General features: G+C 56.3%; 2 protein-coding genes across 4 annotated transcripts in view; one reads left to right on the forward strand and one right to left on the reverse strand.

Annotated features, from left to right (window-relative positions):
- Positions 1 to 4,721, forward strand: part of ATF6 (activating transcription factor 6) — a 76,564-nt gene extending 71,843 nt beyond the window's left edge. For both annotated transcript variants that reach the window (XM_036387580.2, XM_036387579.2), the window contains exon 16: positions 1,294 to 4,721. In XM_036387580.2, the coding sequence (XP_036243473.1) occupies positions 1,294 to 1,502 (209 nt within the window). In that variant the 3' untranslated portion in view covers positions 1,503 to 4,721. The remainder of the gene's footprint in view (positions 1 to 1,293) is intronic.
- On the reverse strand, positions 3,831 to 17,660 carry OLFML2B (olfactomedin like 2B). 2 transcript variants are annotated; one of them, XM_054515719.1, is made up of 8 exons: positions 17,471 to 17,660; positions 16,084 to 16,347; positions 12,657 to 12,764; positions 9,547 to 9,717; positions 7,670 to 7,907; positions 6,294 to 6,776; positions 5,657 to 5,833; positions 3,831 to 5,371 (listed from the first exon to the last, which is right to left on the reverse strand). In XM_054515719.1, the coding sequence occupies exons 1-8, from the start codon at positions 17,612 to 17,614 to the stop codon at positions 4,770 to 4,772; spliced, it is 2,187 nt and encodes a 728-aa protein (XP_054371694.1). In that variant the 5' UTR covers positions 17,615 to 17,660; the 3' UTR covers positions 3,831 to 4,769. The 2 variants fall into 2 exon arrangements, with proteins under 2 accessions (XP_054371694.1, XP_036243471.1); XM_036387578.2 differs by having other exon boundaries at positions 7,679 to 7,907; positions 17,471 to 17,659.
- Positions 17,661 to 23,808: the final 6,148 nt, after the last annotated feature.

A 23,808-nucleotide genomic window follows, 5' to 3' on the forward strand; every position in this document is an offset into this window, starting at 1 on the left:
CAGAGAGAAGGGGTGACCTGGAGGAATGGCCTCTGAAAGGGTCCCAGCTGGGGACATGGCACCTGCATGTCATAGCAGGGCTTTATCAGCAGTGCAGCATCCAGGAAGGGTGAGGTGCTTGTCAGGGATTTGGGTCAGTGGCACAGAGACTTGCACAGCTGCTCCTGGCCTCAGTCTCTTGGTGGCACATACAGAGCTTTTTCCATTTCATTCCTTGCAGGTGCAAGCTTTGATTTCCCTTGCAGGCTCTCAGCCCCCTTAGCAAGGGCTTGCTCCTGCCTTTCATTACTGTACCAGACATGGTTGATCTAATGGCTTCTGCAGGTGGTGTGGGGTACAACAGGGTCCGGCCACGGTCCTCAGCTGTCATCCAGAGTCAGAGTTAATTCAGGAAAACAGTAAAAAATTAGTAATGTATATTGCATTCCTCCAGTCCATACGCTTTCCATTAGGTGATCTTCCATCCTCCTGAGCACAGAAAGGAAACCCAGCCAAATGGCAGTCTTCTGGCTCTGAAAGGATTGGTCTTGCCTGGAAATCCAATCTCAGCTCTTGCATTCCTGGGCACACTGTCTGTGCAGGGAATAATCTCCCACCTTTAAATCCAGGCAGCAGATGCTAGCCATGTGCACAGCCTGTAAGCCCAGCAGCTCCTGTGGCAGCAGATGTCCCAGGCTGGGGGCCACACTGGGGTCCTGTGTGCTGCTCAAGGTCTTCCTGTGCCCAGGGCTCTGTCAGGGGAGTGGTATTGCCCAGTGTCACCACATCAGTCAAGTACATCAGCCAGGTCAGCATGGGAATGAGGCACAGTTAATTCTTTTGAGAGATCACATTTTAGGGTTTTTTGTTAATAAACTGGTGAAGAAATTTCTCAAGGTCCCCAGTGTCAAGAGGGTTACAGAAAGTGAAACATTCAGCTTTCTTAAATAAACCTATTTTCAATTACTCCCATACTTTAGTGGCTCAAGTACAACAGTTCTGTAATGAATGTTACACAGTGCAAACTCCATCAGTAATGATGTGCAGAGGAAGAAGGGGAAATAAAAGACATTAATTTCTAGGTGTGACTGCACATGCTAAGTGTGGTCTGGGCTCTTTGAGGTGTCACAAGCAGTCTGGGGCTCTGCTGTGTGAGAGGGAGCTCCATGTGTGCAGCTGCAGAAAGGGAGTTCCCCCTCTGCAGCTCCTGCTCCAGACAAAAAGGGGTCCAGAAAGCTCTGCTTTTAGTGCTGTTGGATCCCTAGCTTGCAGGGCTAACTCTGACCTGTTTTTTTTTTAACCTTACTTTTGCAGAGAATGTGATCAATGGGCAGGACTACGAGGTGATGATGCAGATTGACTGCGAAGTGATGGACACCAGGATCCTCCACATCAAAAGTTCATCTGTCCCTCCCTACCTCCGAGAGCAGCGCAGAAATCACACTGACACCTTCTACAGCTCCTCCCCCTCCGTCCCAGAGACGCCCCATGCCCTGAGGGCCATTGTCAAATCCCTGCAGTAGCTCTTGTGACAGCGCACAGGGGAGCACCGGCATGCAGCAGGTCCTGCCACCAGCCTGAGCCCCTTCCCTGGCAGGTCCTGGGGCTCCTGGCATGTGGGCACAGCAGGGACAGCCCCCTTTAGCCCATTCCTGTGCCTGACCTCACCCAATGGCCGCATCCTGCCCAGGGATAACGCAGCTCAGCTGGCTCCTCGCCAGGGACAGTCCTGGGAGCCCCACACGACGTGGGGGACATGGGCCATCCCTGCTACTTATGCGCTGTCCAGAATTGTGGGTTGGTTTTCATTTCTGTCCCTGTTAGGCTGCCAGAGGTCGGCTGATGAGCCAGAGACAAGAGAGCAGACACCCACACTTGGGATGAGGCCGCTCTCCCTGCAGGGTGCTTGGGCAGCAGGAGAAGTCCAGCTCCCAGCTTCAGGTGCTGGGCCTGACCAGACAGCCCCGCTCCTCATCGTTCCCTCCCAAATCCTGCCTATGCAGCCTCCCTCAGCAGGAAGCCCTGGGATGCAGCAGTGTGGTGGAGCAGCCCAGCCCAGCCCCTCAAGAGGGTGCTGGGGCCCCTCACTCACCACTAAAGCACTACAAGCAGAACAACCCCACTGCCCTGGGGCTGGGCTGCCCGATGAGGCACTGCCCACCCTGCACCGGCCTGGCTCTCCAGGATCCTGGTGCTGCCTTCCCCAGCCCACGTGGCTGCACGGCTGAAGGCTTGCCCCAAAGGAAGTGATTTCATGCAGCAGATGCATTTGTAAAGTTTGGGTTTTTGGAGTTTTGGGGGTTTTTTTTTCCTGGTTTTTGTTTGCGTGGGTTTTTTGTGTGTGCTATTTAATACTTTTCACTGCTAACAACTGCCCTTGGAGCAGCACTAGCCTTGCTGGGGATGCTTCAGTTCCATGGGACGGAGCCACAGCACCTTCTCCTGAAGCCACACATGTGTCACACACACTCAGCACCACACAGCCCTGTCTGCCTCACCAGCACAGCCAGCCACTCGCTGGGCAGCGGGGGAGGCTTCCATTGGCCCCAAACACTGGCCACAGCCAACTGCTGCCATTGCAGAGTGGAGCTCTGTTCACTGTTCCTAGTCTGTCAGCCGAGCCCCAGGCCAGAGCTGGGCCCAGGAGCTCCAGCACACTGGAGCTCAGCTGGGATGAGCTGCCAGCAGAGCATCAGCCTTGCATAATGACTTCAGCATGTTGTTACATTATTTTTTTCTCCCTTGTGCAGTTTGCGAAGAGGATGATGAGCTTCAGTTTGACAGCCAGCTGCCTTTCCTTCATGGTTTGAGCGCTAACTGGCTCACATGGGATTATGAATTATTAATTATTATTATTATTATTAATAATGTATGTGTGTGGCTGTTAGGAAATACAGGTTGATCCCGCAGCAAGACAGCTCCAGGGGCAGTGAGGAGGAGGATGAGGGGCAATACACCCCTGTGAAGTATGTGCCTTGCAGCACCTTGGGGAAGCTGTGCCCTTTGCCACGTCCCCGGCAGCGCAGGCCCCATCCTCGCAGCGTTCGCGCTGCTGGGAGGGAGCTGGGCTTGGCTGCGCTGCTCACACCAGTTCATTTTCCTGGCCTGGCCCCACCTGACTGTGGGCCAGCTCACAATAGTCAGAAATAAAAACCCCAGCGGTGCCCCAGCCAGAGGCACACGGCTCCCCCGCAGCCATGGGTAGGGGCTGCTGGCTGCTCTGGGGGCATTTGCTGCCAGGGAGCTGGGGAGGGGACTGGGGTGGTGGCTGAGCTTGGCACAACCTTGGGAAGGGCTGCTGGTGGGGGTGGGGGCTCGGGACTGCTGCAGCACCACGTCCTCAGTCAGCAGCCCTGGGCTCTGGTGGTGGAGAGCATCTCTCATGCTGTGTAATTCTGTCCTCTCTGTCCCTAGTACTGAAGGCAGTAAAATCCTTCTTTTATTTATTACTAATAACTTCATTATTGTACTTGTTAATACCGTTTTCCTTAGGCAAACTACTGGAACGCCTGCCCTGGTCTGCCATCTCTTGGGCTGTGCAGTGTGGCTCTGCTTGGCACTGTGTTGGCAGTGCCCATGGCACATCTACCTTCTCCTCCTCCTGCTGCTGGAGAGCAGGTACCCTACACAAGCTGCTCACCCAGACCCTGCCAGAGGAGCCCATGAGGGCTGGAAGTGGCATGGCACCCTGCCCCAGTACCAGTCCCAAGCAGCCTAAAGCCCTCTGGAGTTTGTCCCCATCTGGTGTGTAAACTGGCTCTCCCCAAACCAACCAAAACCCACCCAAAACACCCCTGTGCATTGTCATGCACCCAGAGGGTGAACCAGAGTCAAAGAAAGCCCCGAACAGCTGCAAAGGTACTGGATCCTTTATTACTGACAGCAGGTAAATACAAGATGCTGATGGGCAGGAGGGCAAGGGCTGTGTCTCTCTGAGGGGATCCTGGTAGTCCTGGTCCAGGACTGGCATGGGCATGAGAGGGAATGTAGGAGGTTGAGTGGCACAGTGAGGGCCCTGCCAGCCCCTGCCCAGGCAGCCCAGTGCCCAGCTGAGCAGAGCGTTCACCACACCAGCAAATGCCAAGGGGAACTATTTGGGTTACAAGATGAACAAACAAAAGCCATCTACACATATTTACAGCATCCCCCTCCTGCCGCCAGCTCCCTCCAGGCATGAGTGAGGGCTCGGGGTGCGTCCAGCCCCCCAGAGCGGCCTGCAGAGAGCAGAGCCCCGGCTGGAGGGGACAGTCCTCGACATAAGTACCAGCACCAGGGGCTGCTGGAGCTGTGCTCGCAGCCCCGTTGTACAGCAGGATCTCCAAGGGGCCTGCTGGCCGTCAGCTGGGAAGATGGTCCTGAGAGATGGGACATTCCCATGGGACATGCAGGTCCTCCACCAGGACTGGCAGGCAGCAGCATCCTGCTGGGACCTGGTGCATGCAGCTTTGCACTGGTTCAGGGTGTATTGCTGATCATCTCCAGCTAAAAACATCCTCAGGAGGACGGTGTCTGGGCCACCTCCTCTTCCCTGGGTAGGAGAGCCAGGCCTGCCCTTCCAAAGGAGGACCTCCTTCCCCTGGGAAGGAAAATCAGAAGCAAGGATACAGCAAAGACAAAGGGAGTGCTTCTGGCCTGGGGATTGATCTACAATCCACCATAAAAAACCAGCTTGAAACAAAACCCATCATTTACTCTTCAATTTGTACAAAATAACAATAATAACAATAAAAATAATAATAAAAGGTGCTGGTGGCCCCTGGCTTGCAGTGCCCCACTGTGGTGGGGGGGTCTCAGTAGGCAAAGATGACGTGGTAGGTGACTTGGTGGCCATTGTCCCAGGCATAGAGCAGGCGGTCCTTGGGGTTATAGTCTATCTGCGTGGTGTAGGCGTACTCGTTCTCAAAGAGCAGCCTGGGGATGATCTGCGTGTTGGTGTGCGTGTCAAAGGCATAGGAGATGTTGGCGTTCCTCTTGTTGTAGCTGTCGACTGCATACAGGACCCCACAGATGACAAAGCAGTTCCCATAGAAGTTCTTGCGCAGCCCCGTCCGCCACGTGGTCTCCTTCTGGGTGCTGAGGTCGGCCGCGTTCAGCTTGCTCAGCACGATCACCTCCTGGTTGAAGCCCTCGTAGCTGATGGCTGGGTAGATGACCCACAGGCCGTTCTCGTCCACGGCAAAGTCCACGTCAGAGTGGCCTCGCCACCGCCACGGGGTGGACTCCTCGTAGGCCACGTCGTGCAGCATGGCCCAGGCGGCCACGTAGCGCTGCTTCAGGTCGTACTTGATGATGTTGCGTGTGAAGGCCCGGTTGTAGTAGAAGGAACCGTTGTAGACAACGTGCCCTGTCCCAATCCAGCTGTATGGGAGCTTGTAGGAGTTGCTCCAGCGACCTGCAGGGCAGACACACCTGGCTGCTGAGACCTCCCTTTGCTGTGGGGTGAGTGGCCATGCCAGCAGCACCTCTGCCCACAGCTCTGCCTACACTCCCTCCCTGGCCACCAGCCACAGCCTGAGCTGTCCCATGCTCTGTACCCTGCACACCGGGTGTCAGCACCCAAGAGTGGAAGGTCCCTAGGCAGATCATCCCTCCACGATGCAGCATCCCCAGGAACAGGGATGCTGCTTGGATCAGCTCAGTGGTGGCTAGCATGGTATCAGAGATGGTGCAAACCCACCTTGCTTGAAATTGTCAAGGTTCCTGAACTCCACCAGTGTGTTTCCATAGTAGTAATTGGTGACATAGATCCGCTCCTCCTGGGCCAGGGGGTCCTTCATCCAGGCTCCCTCATTGCGCCCGTAGGTGTTCTGGGTGGTGGGCCCTGAGATGGTGGACAGCGTGTCCTTGCAGCGCCCTGCATGGGCAAGGAAAGGCTTGTGAGGCCAGAGGCAGGGTGGCCATGCTCTCCCTGAAGGCATCACCCCCCCGCAAGCCCCTTGCTCACCCAGCAGGAACCCCCTGCCACCTTGGCTCTGGTGCAGCTTTGTGAGGCCCAGCAGGACTGGCCAGATCCCACAAACATCTCCCCACAGCCTCAGCCATGTCCCTGCTCCAGCTGAGGCTGCTGACTATCTGAGGTCCCGTCGCTTTTTGTTCTGCCCAATCCAGCCCCTAAAGGTGGGAGGAAACTACAGTAGGTTCCAGAGTTAATAATTAAACCTGGCACCCCAGTGAAGTGCTGTCCAGCTGCCATGTCCATGACACCTCCCATCTGTGACTGAATCCAGGTGTGCTGTGCTTATTAGGACGGGCTGTTGGCACAAGCCAGCCCCCCCTCACAAAGCTGGATGGGCACAGCACCTGCAGGAACTCACCAATGATGTTCCTGATGTCCTCCTCCTCCAGGCCTTCCTTTGGTGTGGCAGGGATGGCTGGGCTGACCAGTGTTGCAGGGGTGTTTGCCTCGACCCAAGCTCCTGGGCTGGGCTCCATGTCACTCCAGCCTCCAGTGGGGGTGGCCACGAGCAAGTTCTCTGTGGCTGTGGCCATCACTGTGCTGGCCATGCCCGGGAGCTGTGGGGTCCCCTCCTCCGCCAGCCCTGTCAGGGCAGTCATGGACTCTGGGGCAGGGATCAGCCAGCTCATGGTGGTGGCGTCTGGCGTGGCAGGGGACAGCGGCACCGTGGATGTCACAGCAGTGCCCGCAGCTGGCAGAGTGGTGGGAGCTATGCCAGGGGTGGGCGGCCACCCCACTGGGGAGGGCTTTCTCATGGGCTCGCCTGCCCTGCTGCTGGGCCTCAGGAGCTGGTCCTCTATCAGCAGATCCACCGTGTTGTCCCCGCTGAAGAGCTCGTCCGCTGCCAAACACAGGCACAGGTGTCAGCCCTGCAGCCAGGGGGGCCAGGCCCCTCCAACTGGCTCCCTGGGCACTGCTGCAGGCTGGCTGGTACTAAATCCACCTGTGTTCCCTCTCCGTGTCCCCTCTGGAGGCTGACAGTGCCCATGTCAGGAGGTGAGTGAAGCCCCATCACAGTGACATCCACCACCTCGGGCCAAGCAGAGCGGGAGGTGACAGAAATCAATTCTGCCCTGCCACCTCCCAGAGAATGGGCAGGATGGAGACCCAGCTGCATTCCAAACCAGATCCCACTCACCTAACCCAGGATCCAAAGCAGGAGCCTCAGCCAGGGCACAGGGATCACTGGGATTCCCCAGCCAGCACGGGCACCCTTTGATCCTCCTCATCTCCAGGAGCTCACAAACCCCTGCAGGGCAGGGCTGGATGTCCTTGCTGAGCCAGTCTGCACAGCGAGGGCACCTGCCCTTCTGCCCTGCCCGTGCTGCCTGCCCCACCGGTCCATGAGGGTTCATCCCCTGCTCCCAGCTTGGGCCATGAGCCCTGAACTGCCTTCCACCACAGCAAACACTGCACAATCCTCCTGGGATGCCATCAGGCAGGCGTGTTTGAAAAGCAAGCATATTGAATAAACCTCCATTTACTTCTGGAAAGGTGTTGATGCTGGATGTTTTGAACCAAAGAAGTGAGCTATTTCCTTGGCTATCAGAGATTTTCCATGGAATAACAATGCTACACTGCCCCGCATGCACAGCTCAAAGACTGCACAGCAGTGAGGTACCAGCTGTCTCACATCCCCCTGCTGCTCCCCACACACTTTGCCCCCACATTCCCAGGGGATGAGGCACTGGCTTTGCTGCAGGATGCAGCCACCATCCCACCATGGCTGCATACCCAACTCACGTTGCTCCTCGATGTCATTCTCTGACTCGCTGGACTGGGCTTTGTAGTAGGTGACCCCTCGGACAATGGTGGGCTTGGAAGGAGGCCGGCTCCTCACCCGCAGCTTCCTCTGCAAGAGCTGCTCAGGCTTCTTCTCCTCCAGAGAGAGGTGCAGCTCCGGGAGGGATTCCACAGAGTTGATCTGCTGGGAGATGGTTTCATCCTTCAGGAATCTTTCTTCATATTTTCCCTGGAAGAGACACAGGAGGTTGTTAGCAGATAGGCTAGAAATGCCATGTTTTGGTGAAAGGGCAGGTCAGGCTGCACAGCCCCATTCTGGGCAGAAGGATTTGAGCTCCCTCCTTCCTCAGGGCCTCCCTCAGTCCATTTTGCCATAGGAAGCCCTTCAGACCAGCACTGCTCCTGCATATCCTTGGTGCCACCCTGCAGTTCTGGGACTCAGGGCTCCATAAGACACGCTGTGGGGTGCAGGACAGGCAGGAGAAGTAGGGTCACTCCCTGGAATGCCAGGGGCTGGTTCCAGCAGCTGATCTGCAGAGTGTGCAATGTACACTGAGCTTTCACAGGGCACAGAGGCTGAAGGCACCTTCCCAGCAGGAGCAGGAACCTCCCGAGGCAGGGACCAGGAATCCCCCCAGGGCAGGGACCAGCTGCCGCAGCTCAGGTCTGAAGAATTTCATCTCATTAAAGAAAATCGAAAAGCCAGCCTGAGGGTTGAAGCAGTGCCCATTTGGCTGACAAGATGGGCCCTGCTGCAATTAGCAGTGAGAAAAGGGGAATATTGGGAAATGAGGTCACTCAGGGTAATAAAAGCCCCATGCTCTGCTCCCCTGCCTGGCTGGGGCTGGCTCCTCTCCAGCAGGCAGCAGCTGCTCAGCTCATGGTGTGGGGAGCAGGGGAGTGGGGCTGGGAGCACAGCCGGACACCCCTGCCTGGGCACGGCTCTCCTTGGGGCAGGGAGTGCTGGCACAGCACAGTTGGTGCCATTTCCCTCCCTGCTGACACACAGTGCACATGTGGGAGCCCAGCACTGTCCCCAGGGGCTTGGGGAGCCCATCCCCACACAGGATCTGCAGAGCAGGGATGGAGGGCAAGTACAGGCTCTTGCCATCCTCAGGAGCTGAGCACCCCTGCTTGAGCTGGAAATTATGCACTAACTGTTCCTCCCTGCCAGACACCTCCTATTGTCCTGCAGAGGGACACTGGGGTGAGGGCAGGACACTCCAGGAGCTGCCCAGCAGGGATCAGAGGAGCATGGGCCATCCTAGATAGTCCCACTGAAGCAGCAAGAACTTCAGAACACCCTGGTCAGACCTTTTCCCCAAACACCCCGCTCATATCTCTCTGGGGCTGCACCGAAACTGCTGCCCCAGGCAAAGGATGTCCCCATGCTGGGCAGACTTATGGGGACCCCACAGTCTGGTGCTGGGTGCCAGAACCAGGGGATGCCCAAGCCCCTGCCCAGAGCCCGCCAGGCACAGGGGCTGGTGGTGGAGGGGTAATTGCCTGGCTGGGAGGGAGGGGAGGCAGGCGACAGGCTGTCCCTCCACCGAGCCCCAAGCCCTGCTAATCAAAGGCTCTGTTTCCCAGCGCTTCCCAGCCGGCCCCACAATGACATCACGTTTTCCAAGCAGCTCAGCCACCGCTGACCTCGAAAACCAACAACCCCGTGGGAAGGGGGGAGGCCGAGGGAGCAAGCTCCCCATGCTTCCACCTACATCCCATCCCAGCAGCAGCTGGGCTGTGCCGAGGCACACGGCTTGGAGTCAGAGGCACATGAACGGGGTCACTCCAGTGAGGAGAAAATCGCCCCGGGGCAGCAGCCACCCCAGGGCTACGCGGGCAGCAGCAGTGACACCGAGCTGTACCTCCGAGTGAGCGTAGGCAGCCTCCGCGTCCCGCTGCAGAGAGCTCTCAATGTCGGCCAGGCTGTTGGTGAGGAGCCTGGAGCAGTTTTCCCTGCCAGGGGGATCCTGCAGACCCTCCTCCCCGCTGGCTCCTGCCCGCTGGCCTTCCTGCGTCAAGTTCCTGGACATGCCCTAGGAAAGCAGGAGAGGACACTTGAATGACAAGGGGTGTTCTGTGGCCCCCAAACCACAGCTCTGCAGCTCTGTGCTGCCATCCTGGGCTCAGAGCTGGGGATTCTCCATGAGGCTAGGCACTTCAGCTGCTAAGAAGATGCCCATGACCCCAGTGGGATCCAGGAACCCCCTCCCTGGTGTACATATCCCAGATCCACTCTTTGCTGCAGGTTCCCATGGAGTGGGAGAGTGGCCTTGAGGCTCTTCAACCCCCACCCTCAGCCACATTCACCAGCTCACAAAAGGAAGAGGAAAAGACAAGCTGAAACACCTTAAGTCAGCCTGGTGCCCTTTACCTGTGGCAGCAAGTTCATCTTGCATTTATTAATCCCACTTTCCTGGCCTGGCCACACAGTGCCTGCACTCAGGGACTGCTGCTCCCCAATACCCTCTGCTCCCATAGAATCTGAGAATCTAGGAACAGGACAAGAGCCAGTGACCCTCAGAGAGCTGTCCTGTGACAGGGACAGAGCTGGGGCTGGTTGCAACTCACCCAGCAGGCAAAGCCCTTCACTCTTCTCAGTCCCCCAGCCACAGACACACCCCATACCCAAGGGATTGTTGCAGTCTCTGCTCATCACTCCTTGGGCTTCTACACCTCAAACAGCAACTGCTTTGGATAGGTGGCACATCAGTCAAAGCACTTTAGCACAGACACTGGGGGTGGTTACCCTGATCCTTCATTTTCAATCTGTTCCATCATTAATTTCTCCTAAACCCACCGTGACCTCCATCTGTGACCTCAAAATTGCCAGCTGATGCGACAGCTGTGAGCTGCAAACAAAGCAGAGGAGCTGCCTCACTAGAGAAGGCACTCCATGGACCAAGAATTGGAAGTTCCTTCCCTCTACCAACACCATTGGTCTAAAATACCTTGTTGTACTGCACAGAACTCATGAAACCTTCCAAGCTCTGCAAAACCAGAGGGTTAACCCCCAGCCCCTTCCACGGGTATCTGAATTCCCAGTCTTTACCCAAGAATCATGAGTCACCGATTTACCAGGATATTTTAGGCTGAGTCCAATGACACAGGGACTCTCCAGCAAGCATTTTGCTGCAGTAAGCAGAGGAGCAGGGCATCTCATGATGCTCTCCCAGGAGCAGTGCAGGAGCAGCTCTCGACACCATCCTGCTTTGGAGAGGATGACTGATTCCAAGGCCTTGTGCCCTTATCGCTTCTCCTGTGTCATGTTTGGCTTGTGACCTGCTCAAGGTTGAAATCTGCCTCCCCCTGCGCAGAGAGGCAGCACCAAAGCTGGCCTGTGATGCTGCTGAGGCTGCTCAGCTGCTGTGCAGGACAGCAGCTGCCAAAAGCACACCCGCCTGGGAGGGCGATGCTCTGAAGCCATGCCAGGCTCCAGTTCAGCATCTCAGCTGTCCTGCTGTCAGAGCCCAGGCCAGTGCAGGGTGTGATCCTCCTCCACATCCTCCCAACAGGAATTCCCGTGCTAAGCCAGCAGCAGGAGGCATTTCACACCTGCTGTCTGCATCAGCTCAGCTCTGCCCCAAGCACTGGGCAATCTCCTTCTAACCAAGGCCTCTCCTGCCTTTCTCCATCCTGTCCAAGTGCCTGCAGGCAGCTTCAGCTGCTTTTACATGATCCTGCAGCCTCACTTCTGGGAAATTTGAGACCCCTGTGAATTCCCTGCTCCTACACCTCTACAACTCCATCCCAGGCCAAACTCCTTCAGCTCTACGGAGCTTTCTGCCCATCTGCCTCCCTGTGACAGGCTGTGAGCGGAGTGACCAGGCTGCAGAGGTCACCCCACGTGCCCAGTGTGCCACCAGCACTGCTGGCTCTGAACCCCCTGCAGAAACCAGCTGGTAGGCAGGGCCACTTTGATACTGGAGCAGAGTTCAGTGATAACACCACCTGAAACAATCCCTTGGCAAACCCAAGTAATGACTGAAGAACGCACTAAACCACAGGAAGAGGGTGGGATTGCGAAGGGGAACATTGGTGCTTTGTTATTTTCAGACCTCAAAACCCCTTTTGGGTCAATTTCCATGCTTGGAAACTCAAAGCCCCCCAGGCAAGTGTGCCCCCCTCAGCAGTCTCCTTCCTGACCCCAGGACGGAGCACGCCGTGCCTTCCCGAAACACTTTGCAAGTGGAATTTTGGCTTTATAAATCATTGCCTCTCAGCTCCTGGCTGGAGACAAACAGGACTGCTCCACTCCGACAAGAATGTGGAATTACCGTCCCAGATACGGACCACGGGAGAAAACTCCACTATTTAATCTGGCAACCTGTTCCTACACAGCCGAGCACAGCTTAAACTGCAAACCCTACGCTGTGCTAGCCAAAGAAATATTAAACTGTATGGAAGTGAAAATTATTTCACTGGAAGTCTGCTCTAAAATTAAATGGAAGGTTGAGGGTTCTGCTCTGTTTTAACACAGGCCAAGACGTAACTTGGTCCTTCAGGAATGTGAGCTCCTTGGCTCCCCACAGTCCTGCTGAGTGTACCCCAGCACCAGCCTTGAACCTCTCACCCCCACATCAAACAGCACAAAAGCTCCTGGTTGAGAGCAACCATCACACCAGCATGCAAGTAAAACTGAGAAGAGGAAAAACTTAACAGCAAGGCCTTCTGACCCAAAGGAGATGCTGCTCCTGCTGAGGCCACAGCTGGGATCCCGCTCCCAGTCTAAACCCTGAGGGACTGTGGGAGCTGGAGAGGGTCAGGCAAGGCTGGTGGGGTGGGGATGCACTGAGCACTGCCTGTGATCAGGTCTGGTTCAGACATCCAAGTCTGGTCTGGTTTAGTTTCAGCCAAATAGTTAATTAGCATTTCTTCCCAGGCAGCGTGGCTCTGAATGCACCAAAGGTAGCAGGAACTTGGCTGGAGGTCAGTCCCACTGAGGGCAAGGCCATTGAAGGAGAGCAGGACTCACCTCCTCGAGCTTCTCCACCCGACCCACCAGCTTGGTCGTGACTGAGTGCAGCTTCAGAAGGTCTAAGCCATAAAAAGCACTTTCCAGCATCTCAACAATGGAGGAGAGCTGCAAGGCAAGGGGAGAACAGTCAGGCAGCAGCACTTGCTGTAACATACCCCGTGTAGCTTCTTCAGCCAAAAAGTCAAGTGCACTCCACCTGAGTGCAAGAATTTGGATTAAAAGGCAAGGTTTCCCTTACACAGCCCTGCTGCACTGCTGCCCGGTCAGAACATGGCATGCAGAGTGACACTCGCCATCTCCACAGAGCCTCAGGGCTTCAGGAGCACATTTTGGGTGCTGGGGATTAGTAGCAGAGCAAGGTAAATTGCTGCTCTCTTTGCCAGTTCTAGGCAGGCTCTCCCACAAGCCCAAAGGCTTAAGTAGTCCACCAGTGATGTGACTGCCAGCAAAAGAGGCAACAAGGAAAAGGCAGCTCAGTTTGAGATCAGACTCTTGAGTTCATGCCATCCTGTGCTCTTTTTCCTGGAACAAGAAGAAACTTGTTAAAAAGTTTTAAAATACTCTCAAATTGCAAGAGTGAAGAAATAGAAATTCAGTGCCAGCCTGGCAACAGTTGCCATTCTGAAGAAAAATTTTATCACAGGGATGCTGCTCTCTCTTGCAGTCACCCATTTCACAGACACCCTTTATTTAAGTCACCCCTGTGCCTGTGTCCTGCCCAGCATCAGCCCTTGGTCACCCCTGGGGATCTGGACAGCAGAGCCCGTGTTCTGCATTTTGTCCAGTTTCTGGTGCTGCGCCACAGAGGACAGTGCTGAGCACGCTATGGCTGGTGGGAAGGGTTCCTGGGCCACCTCCTCCTGGTCCCACATGTCCCCATGTGTCCCCACATGTCCAGCGTGGTGCTGTGGATTCTACAACCCCAATGGCTGAGCAGGATTTTCAGTGCATAGGAATTAACTACAGGGCAGTGACATTTTCTCCCAGCAGCTACAAACTGGTCAGCAGAGCTTCATAAACATGGGAGAATCACAGGCAGCACTGCTGGCAGCACTTGGAGTTTCCACCCCAGCCTCTGCAACCTCCCTGTGGAGCTGACAGCAAAGGAAAGATTTTTTGGGCCAGATAAAATGACAGCATTAAAAGACAAGAGCTGTTTTATGGCTGTGCATCCACTTTCCACTGAGAGCTGGATGGAGACGACCGATACAATGCACACTGCCTGCCAGACAGCCACTGGAGACAACCACTTTCCCTCCAGGCTGGAGAATTTCCATCAATGCACAAAGGTTGCAGACTGCATTAACCTCCTTGCAAATGATCCTGAGCACAGCCTCCTTGCACTGACTCTGCACCAAGACCCCCAAAACTCACGCTGTGCCTGCAGGCAGCATGCTGCCATTTCACAGACATAGATCTGAGATAAAGCTCCTCCCTGCCAACACTGACCTTCCCCCAAAGACCACACTGATGTTCCTATCAACTCTCTGCTTCCCTCCCTTCACCCACTGTGGACTTTGGCTCCCACTGGTCTGATGGTCCATGAATTCTCATTGGACCTTACTAAAGGCACAGATGGGACTGAAACCTTCAGCTGGAAAGCCCAGTGCAGGCATTCAACTGAGTTTGGTTGCCCTGGGCTGTGTTCCTGCTGCCTGGATTTCTCTCTCTTTCTCATCATTCCCTCAGGGACTCATCCTCCAGCCCACCCAAGGGAGGGACCTTCCCACAGCTCTCCCACACATGGAGTACCCAAGGCTCTTGTGTCAGATCATAAGAAAGTCTGGTAAAACAAAACATACAAATGACCCTGTGCCCTTCCTGCTGCTGGGCCGGGAAAGAGCAACGCTTGTTGGACCAGCAAAGAGAGTAAAACCCTTTGGGGCTGCTAGAGCTGTGGGGTTCACTCACTGATGAGTTGTGGGAGCTGCTCCTCATGAGTAGATTAACAACTGGAGCTGTGTCCTCTCCTTCTTCCCAGCCTGTCCTACAAGAAGGGGCTGTTCCCAGTGATCCCAACCCCAGGAGGGGCTCTGTGCTTGGAGGGAAGGCAATCCTGTTGCCCAGCTCCTGGGCTGGACGCTGGCAGCACAGAACACCCCCATGTGTGTGTGTTTGGATAAACTTTGTGCAGCTGCTGGCCGCCAGCCCTTGCGAAAGGAGCAGGGGAGCCGGGGCCAGTTCCTAGAGGACAGACAGACAGACAGCCTTTCACACCACAGCTGGCTGCGAGCAGCACCCGGTGGGAAGAGCTGCCGGAGCCAAGGGAGAGCCAGGAGTTCTGCTCCTCCTGGAGGAGGATGAGGAGGGAGCTGGAGCTCTGCCTGCTTCCCCGCAAGGGACCACAGGGGTGGCTCTGTCGCCTCGGGGGTGTCCCCTCCCTAACCGCAGAGAGCTCAGACTCCCATCTAAGGCCATGTGGGACCTCCTGGCTTTTCCCCAGAGAGGGACCATCAAACAACTCCAGACTGGGAGTCATCCTTCCTTGGAATGATGGATTGTTTGCCTGTGCCTGTTTATCTTCCCTAGCTGCAGGGGAGCTTGGACAAGAAGCTGCTAACTGTCTGCAGTTGGGCAAGATGAAACACATCCTCAAGCTCCAAATTAATTAGAACAAGCCCATCGTGGTGGCCTCAATAGCAGCTGCCCCACGGCACCTTGCACACCACCCCCCTTCCTACCCGAGAGGGATTTAGGGGCACCAGTGCCACCAGCACTCAACCTGCCACTCCAGGGACTCATCGGGACTGGACCAAGCCAGTGGCACAGGAAGCAAACTGGAAAACCAGCAGGGTCTGCTGCCAGCTGCTACAACAGCAAAAGGAAGAATCCAGTAAAAGTACTACAGGAGTACTTAAAACAAACACTGTCACTTTTGGAAAAGAAGTATATATTACTAGAGAGATAAAATACTAAATAGTAGAGAAGTGTCAGCATTTAAAACAACAAATCCATCCTGCCATCACCCAGCTGTGCATCACACCCTCACGATGACGCATCAGCAGCTTTCGGCCCATGGAAGCCAAATGAGCTTTTTTGCGTGGGTCCCTGGGAGTCCCTGTCTGCAACAGAAAAAAGATCTGGCAGCTGCTGAGGAGAGCAGAGCTGTCCTCCAGGGACATTTGGAGCTGGACAGAGGGCAGGGAGCAGCCCAGTCCCTACTGGGCTCTCAGCACAGAAAGCCACAGTGGACCCCAGGCAGCACAGGATGAATCAAGTGAATCATCCACTGCAGCTGCTCGACTCAATCCCTTAAGCTGAGCTTGCTTTCTATATCAAGCATGCAGATATAAATATAACTAGGAGAAGGTTTAAGAAAAATGTTAGGAAATAGAGGTTTTTTTCAGAAAAAGCTCAGCAAAAAAAAAGTCTTCATAAGATGACCTTGTCCCCAAAGAGTCAGGAGCTGAAGCTGCTCTCCTACCTTCAGGTCGCTGCTTTCTGCCTCCCGCAGCTTCTTCAGCCTGAAGTCGCCCTCGCAAGGGTTGAGAGCTGAGGGGGGGGCCACGCACGCACACTTGCAGCTGGGTCCTGACGTGATGGTTTCCACCGTGTAAAAATCCTCGGCTCTGAAGGCGCCCTCGTTAATCCTTTGGCAGGCGCCACGGCCCAGGGGTCTGACCAGGCATTTGCAGCGGCAGTCGGAGCCTTCGGACACCGCCTTCACCTTGTCGTAGTCACCTAGCAGCTGAGCACAGGTCACCAGCAGTGAGAAACTTCCTGTCCTCTGCACACCCAGGGACAAGCACGGCCTAGAGCTCAAGGTCCAAACAAGGACACTCTGGATACCCTGAATCTCAAGGAAACTGGCCAGCTCTTCCAGAATCTGCCAAGCCAAGGAGCTTTCTAGAGAGCACAGAGCTAATCGCTACCGACAAGGGGAATAAAAACTGGCTTCTTTCAGTTGTTTTTGTTTGTTTGTTTGTTTGTTTGGGAGGGTTTTTTTTGTATTTTTTATTGTACTGTGTGCAGAATGCCACTTTGAAAAAAATTTGAAATACAAGAGTTTTTAATTTTTCTGCTTTCTTTTAATGCTCTGTGTGCAAAAGACCCAATAAGCCACCTGCTACCTAGAGCAAGACTGTTTTACACAGGCCAACACGGCAAGGGTACATTGGAAGAGTGACTGAAAGCCACCCTATAAGCAGCGTAACCTGGTGGTGAAGCAGTACTTCTGATTAGCCCTATACAATGCCAGGAATTTCCTTTACAGAGATTTGCAGACAGCGCTTCTGGAAGCCCAAGCACAAAAATAACTTTGGCGGTACATTTGCAATAGTCTCTGCGTTAGCCATTTCCGAGGGCAGATAATAACACACTGCCTGATCAGCCAAATCTAACAGAAACCTCCACCGCATCCCACTGGCAGGGAAAGAGCCCGGATCCCTCCCCTCGGCGCACAAAGAGGCCCCACCAATTCTTCTCTCAATGAGTTTCCCTTTTTCTGAGTCCCCCCGGAGAAATGATAGGATGGAGTCTGTGAAGTGCTCCCTGATGGGCTTCAGTGATTTCACTGTGCCCTCCGTGATGAACTTCCTCCAGTGCACAGCATCACTGAGCTCCACCGAGAATGTACACCCAGCATCACCCAGGATGTGCGCAGCATCACTCAGCTCCACCGACAGCGCACACCCAGCATCACTCAGAGTGTGCACAGTATTACCCAGCACTGCCGAGAAGTCCACACTCAGGAGCACCCAGCTCTGCCGAGCACCCACAGCACGCAGCACCAGCCAGCGCCCCGCAGGGCGCGCACAGCCCCGCCCGGCCGTGCCCAGCCCCGCGCCGCGGTGCCGCAGTCCCCGCGGTACCTGCGAGAGGATGTTCTCCTGGTTGTCCGCCTCGTCCTGCAGCGGCTCGGCGGAGGGCCCGGCCGTGCCGGCGGGCTGGGTCCCTGCCCGGCAGCCGGCGCCCAGCGCGGCCAGGCAGAGCAGCAGCGGCAGCGGCCGAGCCATGGGCGGGCGTCGCAGGGGCCGGGGCCGGGGCCGGGGCCGGCGCGGAGCCGCCGCTGCTCGCTCAGGTGCGGAGCGGCGGGGCGGGCGGGGCCGGCCCGGACTCCCGCCCCGCTCCTCCTCCTTCCCTCCCTCCCGGTCCGACCTCCCACCCTCCGCTCCTCCCTCCGTTCCTCTCCCGGTCCTTTCCCCTTCGGCGGCGGGACGAGCCCCGGGCGCGCCCGAGCCCCTGGCGGCGCTTCCCACCTGCGGCGGGGGCTCCCCGCAGCCCCAGCCTCTGCTCGGGCTCCGCGGGGGCACTCGGGCATCGCCCGCCCGGAGCAGGCTGCGGGGAGCCCCGGCACGCGGGGCTGCTCGGGGAGCCGCCACCCGCCTTCTCAAAGGGCCTGCGCTGCCGGTCGGCACCCGGCGAGCCTGAGCATCCCATCCCTGCCGTGTGCCAGGGAGCTGGGGCGGACGGAGAGCCATCCTTACGGCCTGTCTGGCTCCTTTTCCAGCTCCAGGAACAGCCTGGCTCTCACCCTCCATCCTTTGGATGGCAGGGAAATTGTCCCGATGGCACGGCACGGCACACCACGGCTCTCAGTCGCACTGCCCACACTGGGGTCACACAAGCAACATGTTCCAAGAAAGGCTTCCAGCCATGAGTGCGGACCTCTGTGCGCTCACTGGAATTCAGGCTGACGCCCTCAGGAAGCGGCTGTGCTCTGGCAGTCCTGTATCCTTGTGCACCTCCTGCCAAACGGAAATGTTCTGGACACGCTGTTCCCGGGGAGCGCACGGGCACAGCATCTCTGCACTGCCGTGACAATGGCTGGGCCTCGCCGACACAGAAGGGAACCCGAGGTGCCCTTACAAAGGCACCAACGCAGGCCAGCACCATGGCCCAGGCATGGCACAGACTCACATTTCCTCCAAACATGCCCACAGGTCACGGGCAGAAGTCACACGCACAGCAAGTGGCACAAGAGGCCGTGTAAGCTCTTGCTGAAGCAAGGCTATGCACAAGCCAAGCGCCCTCAGTCCCAAATGCACACGTGACTCAAAATCACCCCAAATCTGGTGTCTGCAGCCCTGGGACCAGGCACCCTCCCTAGGGGGACTCCAGCTCCTCCATTCCACCCCTCTCTCCCATGGTAGCTCCGCAGGAATGGAGCTGCCAGACACAAAGAAAACATCTCGTGTGAGAGAGGAAGCGGCTGTGGCAAGGGGATGGCAGACGATGCTGACCTCAGGATTCGTGTGGGATGGCGCTGTGCCTCCCTTTCCTCTGGCCTCCCTGGGAAGGGAAGCCTGCGGAGAAGGGGGCAGGGCCGTGTGGGTCTCTGTAGCAGGGCTGAGCAGAACAGAGCAGGAGGGGAAGCAACCAGGGAGGCTGGGAGGAGAAGGACAATCAACCTTTGGCAACTGGAGAGCAGTGGGAGGCAAAGGCATCTCTAAAAGCCTCCCCCGACCAGCCTCTCTCAGGCATAATAGGTCCCTTGAGCACAGGCTCCTTCGCCTCTGTTTCCATGGCTCAACTTCCCTGAGGACAGCTACCCCATCTGTCAGCACAGGCTCTCCTGGGGCTGCCAGGCCAGCGCTTCCCCAGCCCGTGCCCAGCTGGCCCAGAGCACCAGACCCCCGTGCAGTCATGGCACTGCCAGGGCTGGCAGTGACACCAGCCCAGAGAGCTGCTACAGCAAACAGCACCTAAAACTGTGGAGGCCTTTCATAATGATTGCTTTCAAAGGCTGGAAAAACATAAGGAAAACAAATCAACCACGGTATTTCAAAACCAAAAGGAAAGATTTCACATTACTGACATACCTTGCTGATTTCTTTTCTTTCTAAGGGGAAGAAAGCATTTCTTATGGTGGTATTTAGTTTGGGTTAAAGATGGATTTAATCCTGTCCTTTGGGGGCAAGGAGAGAAACTGACAGGCACTTTGGGTTCAGAGCAGTCATCTCTAGAGTCTGAATATTCTTCCTTCAAGAAAAAAAAACAAGACAAATCCACAGATTGCAGAGGACAGCAGAGCAAGAAGGTGTGGTTCTGGCTTTTCTGTCTTGCTGATGGAAACTGGCCCAAACTTTGATGAAAGCAGGAGGCCCCAGTATCCTCATAGCTCACTCCATTCTGTTATTGGGCTCAAGCAAAGCCAGGGCTGCCCAAGGATGCAGGTAGACAGTGCTCTTCAAAGTGCAACAAGAACAAACACCACCAGGTCTGGGTAAAAGGGAATTTAAGTCTCAGAACAGGCAATGAGTATGTCTGTGCCTGGAGCTGTGAGTGCAAAAACCTGCCCCCTGAAAGCAAAGCATGTCCTTGGTGCCTCGCCTCTCTGTGCTTGTCTGGGCCCCTGCGAGGGGGCCCTGCAGCAGGGGGACACCGTGGGTCAGGCCAGGCCAGGGGTGTGGCGGTGGCTCCGGGATGCAGGGGCCGTTCCTTGTGATGCCAGAGAGTGCTGAGATCGGCGGGACAGATGGACGGCACAGGCGGCACATCCTGCCTTTGGGGACACCTGAGGCTGCCGGGCGCCCTGGGGGCGGCTCCCGGGGGCGGGCGGGCTCCCGCGGCATGCCGGAGCTGGATCCCCGGGATACCGGAGCTGGAACCCCAGGATGCCCAGAGTTGAATCCCCGGGGTGCCGGAGCTGGAGCCCCGGGGTGCCCGAGCTCGGCCGGTCCTTCCCGCCCGTCCCGCTGGCGGGGGCGCAGCTCCCCCGCGCGGCACCGCCCGGCCCGGACACCCGGGCGCTCGGGGCTGCGGCTCCTCACAGCTCCTGGCGATGAAAACGCTTCCTGCTGGGGCCAGAGAGCCGTGCTGGCCTGCCCGCGACCCGCCGAGCCTCCTCCAGGCGGCACAAGCCCCAGCGCGCCCGGCCTTGCCTCGCAGGAGAGATGCTCCAGTGTCTTTTCCATGGCAGTGACCCCCACTGGAAGCTCTCCAGGGTTTCTCCTGCTGCCGGCCAGCCCCACACTGCGTGCAGCACTCCAGGTGTGGCTCATGCAGCGCTGAGGGGAAAGATCCTCCCTGTGCCTGCTATCAGCCCTCAGCTAATGCACCCAGGACACCATCCACCTTCTTCCCTGCCAAGGTGTGTTCCTGGCTCCTACCCAGCCTGTTCCCTGCCAGCACCCTCATGGCTTTCTCTGCCAAGCTCCCCTCCAGCTGGGTGGCCCAGCACATACTGGTATGGGGGCTGTTCCTGCCCTCAGCAGGACTCTGCCCTTCACTGTGTTGAGCTGCATGAGGTCCCTGTCACCCCATTTTCCCCTGCAGGGCAAACCAAGCCTCCAGCCTGCCAGGCACTCCTGCCAGTCTGAAAGGACACGTGCCAGAAAACTTAGGGTCAAAACCTGAAAGATCCCTAGCATCACAAGGATGGGACACATCATCTTCCTTCTTATTTGGCCCAGAGGTGAGCAAGGTGAGCTACAGGCTGAGGTTGATCTTTGCATGCTCCTGGTATGTGCTGGAGCTCTTCCCAGAATCTGTGGCCTCAGCTCATGTGGCTTTTGGTGCCATGGCCTTGGGTGCCAGCAGCACATCCTGCTGAGAGAGACCAAAGCCTCAGGAGGCAGGTGGTGTTTGTAGTCCCACGCTGGATTCTGCGAGGCACTGTGCCTACAGAGGTCACAGACAGAGAGAGGCTGGTGGAACCTGTCCCCACATTCCTGGGCTCCACAGTGCCATGCCTGCTGCCAGCAGCAGCCAGGGCTCCTGAAGGCAATGCTTCTGCAGCTGCCAAGGGGATGGGTGAGGGTGTGAGTGAGAGGTGTGCTCAGCACTGCCACTTGCCTGGCACAGCTTGTGGTTGGGGTGGCAGGAGGCCACACAGCTGGGCAGGAGCCGCAGCAATCAGTGGCAGCGCCTCTGCAGCAGCTCCACCACACAGGTTGGCCCAGGTGCCCAGGCTGAGGGAAGCTCCCTCCTACATCCATCCGCTGAAGGAGGAAATCCAGCCCATGGAACAAATTAACCTGGCAGGAAAACTCGTGACGTGACCCAGAGCTGCACAGCAATTTGAGAGGTTGCCCTGCTGACCTCAGCAGTGAGATTTTTGTTTATATCTGTGAGTCAAATGATACCTGGGTGAGCAGGCACACGCTCCGGAAACCATTCCGGGGCTGTCCACGGGAGCAGGAGCCACAACTGCCCCAAGCCTGACCCTTCAGCATTCCTCTGGCAGAGCACCTGTAGGAGGAGGCCCTGTCCAAGCCAGAACAAAAAAGGTATTTAAAAATATGTCCTAAAACCAGTTATAACAGAACTTTCCGAGCACGGTTTTTGAAACCAGGAGCAGGCCAGGTGAGTTGTACTGTGTCAGGTGGGTTAGCTGGCTGGGAAGAGCCCCAGGCTTCCTGGGCAGCTCTGTTCCATCCATAAGAGCTTATAAGAGCTTATAAGAGTAGCTTAAGGCTGGGTTTAGGAAAGCTTGCACTAAGCTGAACTGCACAGGCACTAATTACAAAGCTCAGGACAGATTACTGCAGTGTGAGCAAAGTGGGACTTCATACAAGTTCTGCCTTATAATAATATTGTGCTGAAATTCCTGGATTTCTGTTCCTATTCACCAAATGGTGGCAGATGCTGGGGCCTGACATTTTCCCATTGGTGTCAAAGACTTTTGGGATTCACCTGGGCTTTCCTACACATCAAGGGATTCTGTCCCATGCTAGCACTGGCACCTACAGAGTACCATGGAAACCCCATGCATGGCACAGCCAGGAAAACAGCTCTGGCTATTAGTCCTGGTTTGAACAGCACAGAAGATGACAAAGAAATCCAGTGGGTAAAAATAAGGGTGTGTCCATGCCTCCAACCCTAACTCATACCTAGCACCTTCAGGGATGCAGCTGTTCCATCCAGCCTCCCTGAGATGCCAGCTGATTGTACCCATCTCCACTTCACACTATAATTAACCCTGGCCCCTATGATCAAGGCAAGGTTCTACCCTGCTGTGTTTCAAAATACAAATCTCCTTGAGCACACACATCCCATTCCATCAGGCACGTGCCCTCTCTGCCGCGTGGGGCTGTGCAAGGCAGTCCCTGGCTTTTGAGGCCACTCAGCTAACACCAGTGCCCTGCTCACAGCACACTCCCAGCACACCCACACGCTGCCAAGCTGCTCCATCACTATGGGAAGGATCAGCATGTCCTCCTGCCCCTCTCTGTCTTCACATCCCACCCTTCAGCAGGAGGCTGTGACAGGAAGGGGGTGCAGAGGATTCACAGCTGGCAGGTGCCATGCCCAGGCACTGCACGTGTGTGCCCTCGCTGCCCTTGGCACGGTGACTGCACCAGCACCATCTGCACATTGCACCTGCTGGCACTGGGACCTGACACAGTCACAACAAGCAGCCCCTGAGTCACCAACAAGGCCTGATTTACCATGCTGCTGCAGAAGGACAGCAATCTCTCCACACAGCCCTGACTGGAGCACCCTGCCCTGCCCACACAGCTTCCCCCTCCCCTGGAACCCCTCCACGTTGCTCTGTCTCCTTGCTGGCCTCAGAGCAGCCCTGCCAAGACAGGGCAGGGGACAAGAAGAGCCCTCAAGGGGAAGCAGGGGCTTGTGGTAGTCAAAAAAGTGCTCAGGGACAAAGGAAGGAAGCAAAACCTTCTGTTTCTGTCTCTCAGACAGAAAACCCTGTTAGAAGTTTCTGGGGAAACCTCCAACTTGGACAAAAGTGAGGCTCCAAGGACTGGTTGGCTTCAGTTCTTTTGGCTCCAGGGAAACCAGCCTGGCTGACCCACATGGCTCCCAGCTGTGCTGGTACCCACCTTGGGATGTCCTCCTTGTTAATACCCTGCTCTGCTCTCTCCTGAGCTGAACCATGGACCTGAGAGCTCAGGGGACTGTGCAGGGAGACCTGGGCAGAGCCTGCACACCCCAGCCAGCCCATGCAGAGGCTGCTGGAGGTCAACATTCAGCACTGCTGGCAAAGTGAGCATGGGCCAGGTCCAGGACAGCCTGTCCTGCTCCAAGCAGCACTTCTGAGGTGCCCAGGCCACCATGGCTGGAGCCACGGCTCACACAGCAGTGCTCTGATGAACATTGGGAAAGCTGCCCTTTGTCCTGCAGCAATCAAATCCCTGATGAACACCTCGCTGACGGATGCACGGGCAGGGGAAAAAGGTGGAGAGAAAATAGGGATTAGCAAGGCCTGATAAAAACATGACCTCTCTCTGACAACTGACACTATTGA

This window comes from Molothrus ater, chromosome 9 (genome assembly GCF_012460135.2).
Source record: "Molothrus ater isolate BHLD 08-10-18 breed brown headed cowbird chromosome 9, BPBGC_Mater_1.1, whole genome shotgun sequence".
NCBI classification, from domain to species: domain Eukaryota; kingdom Metazoa; phylum Chordata; class Aves; order Passeriformes; family Icteridae; genus Molothrus; species Molothrus ater.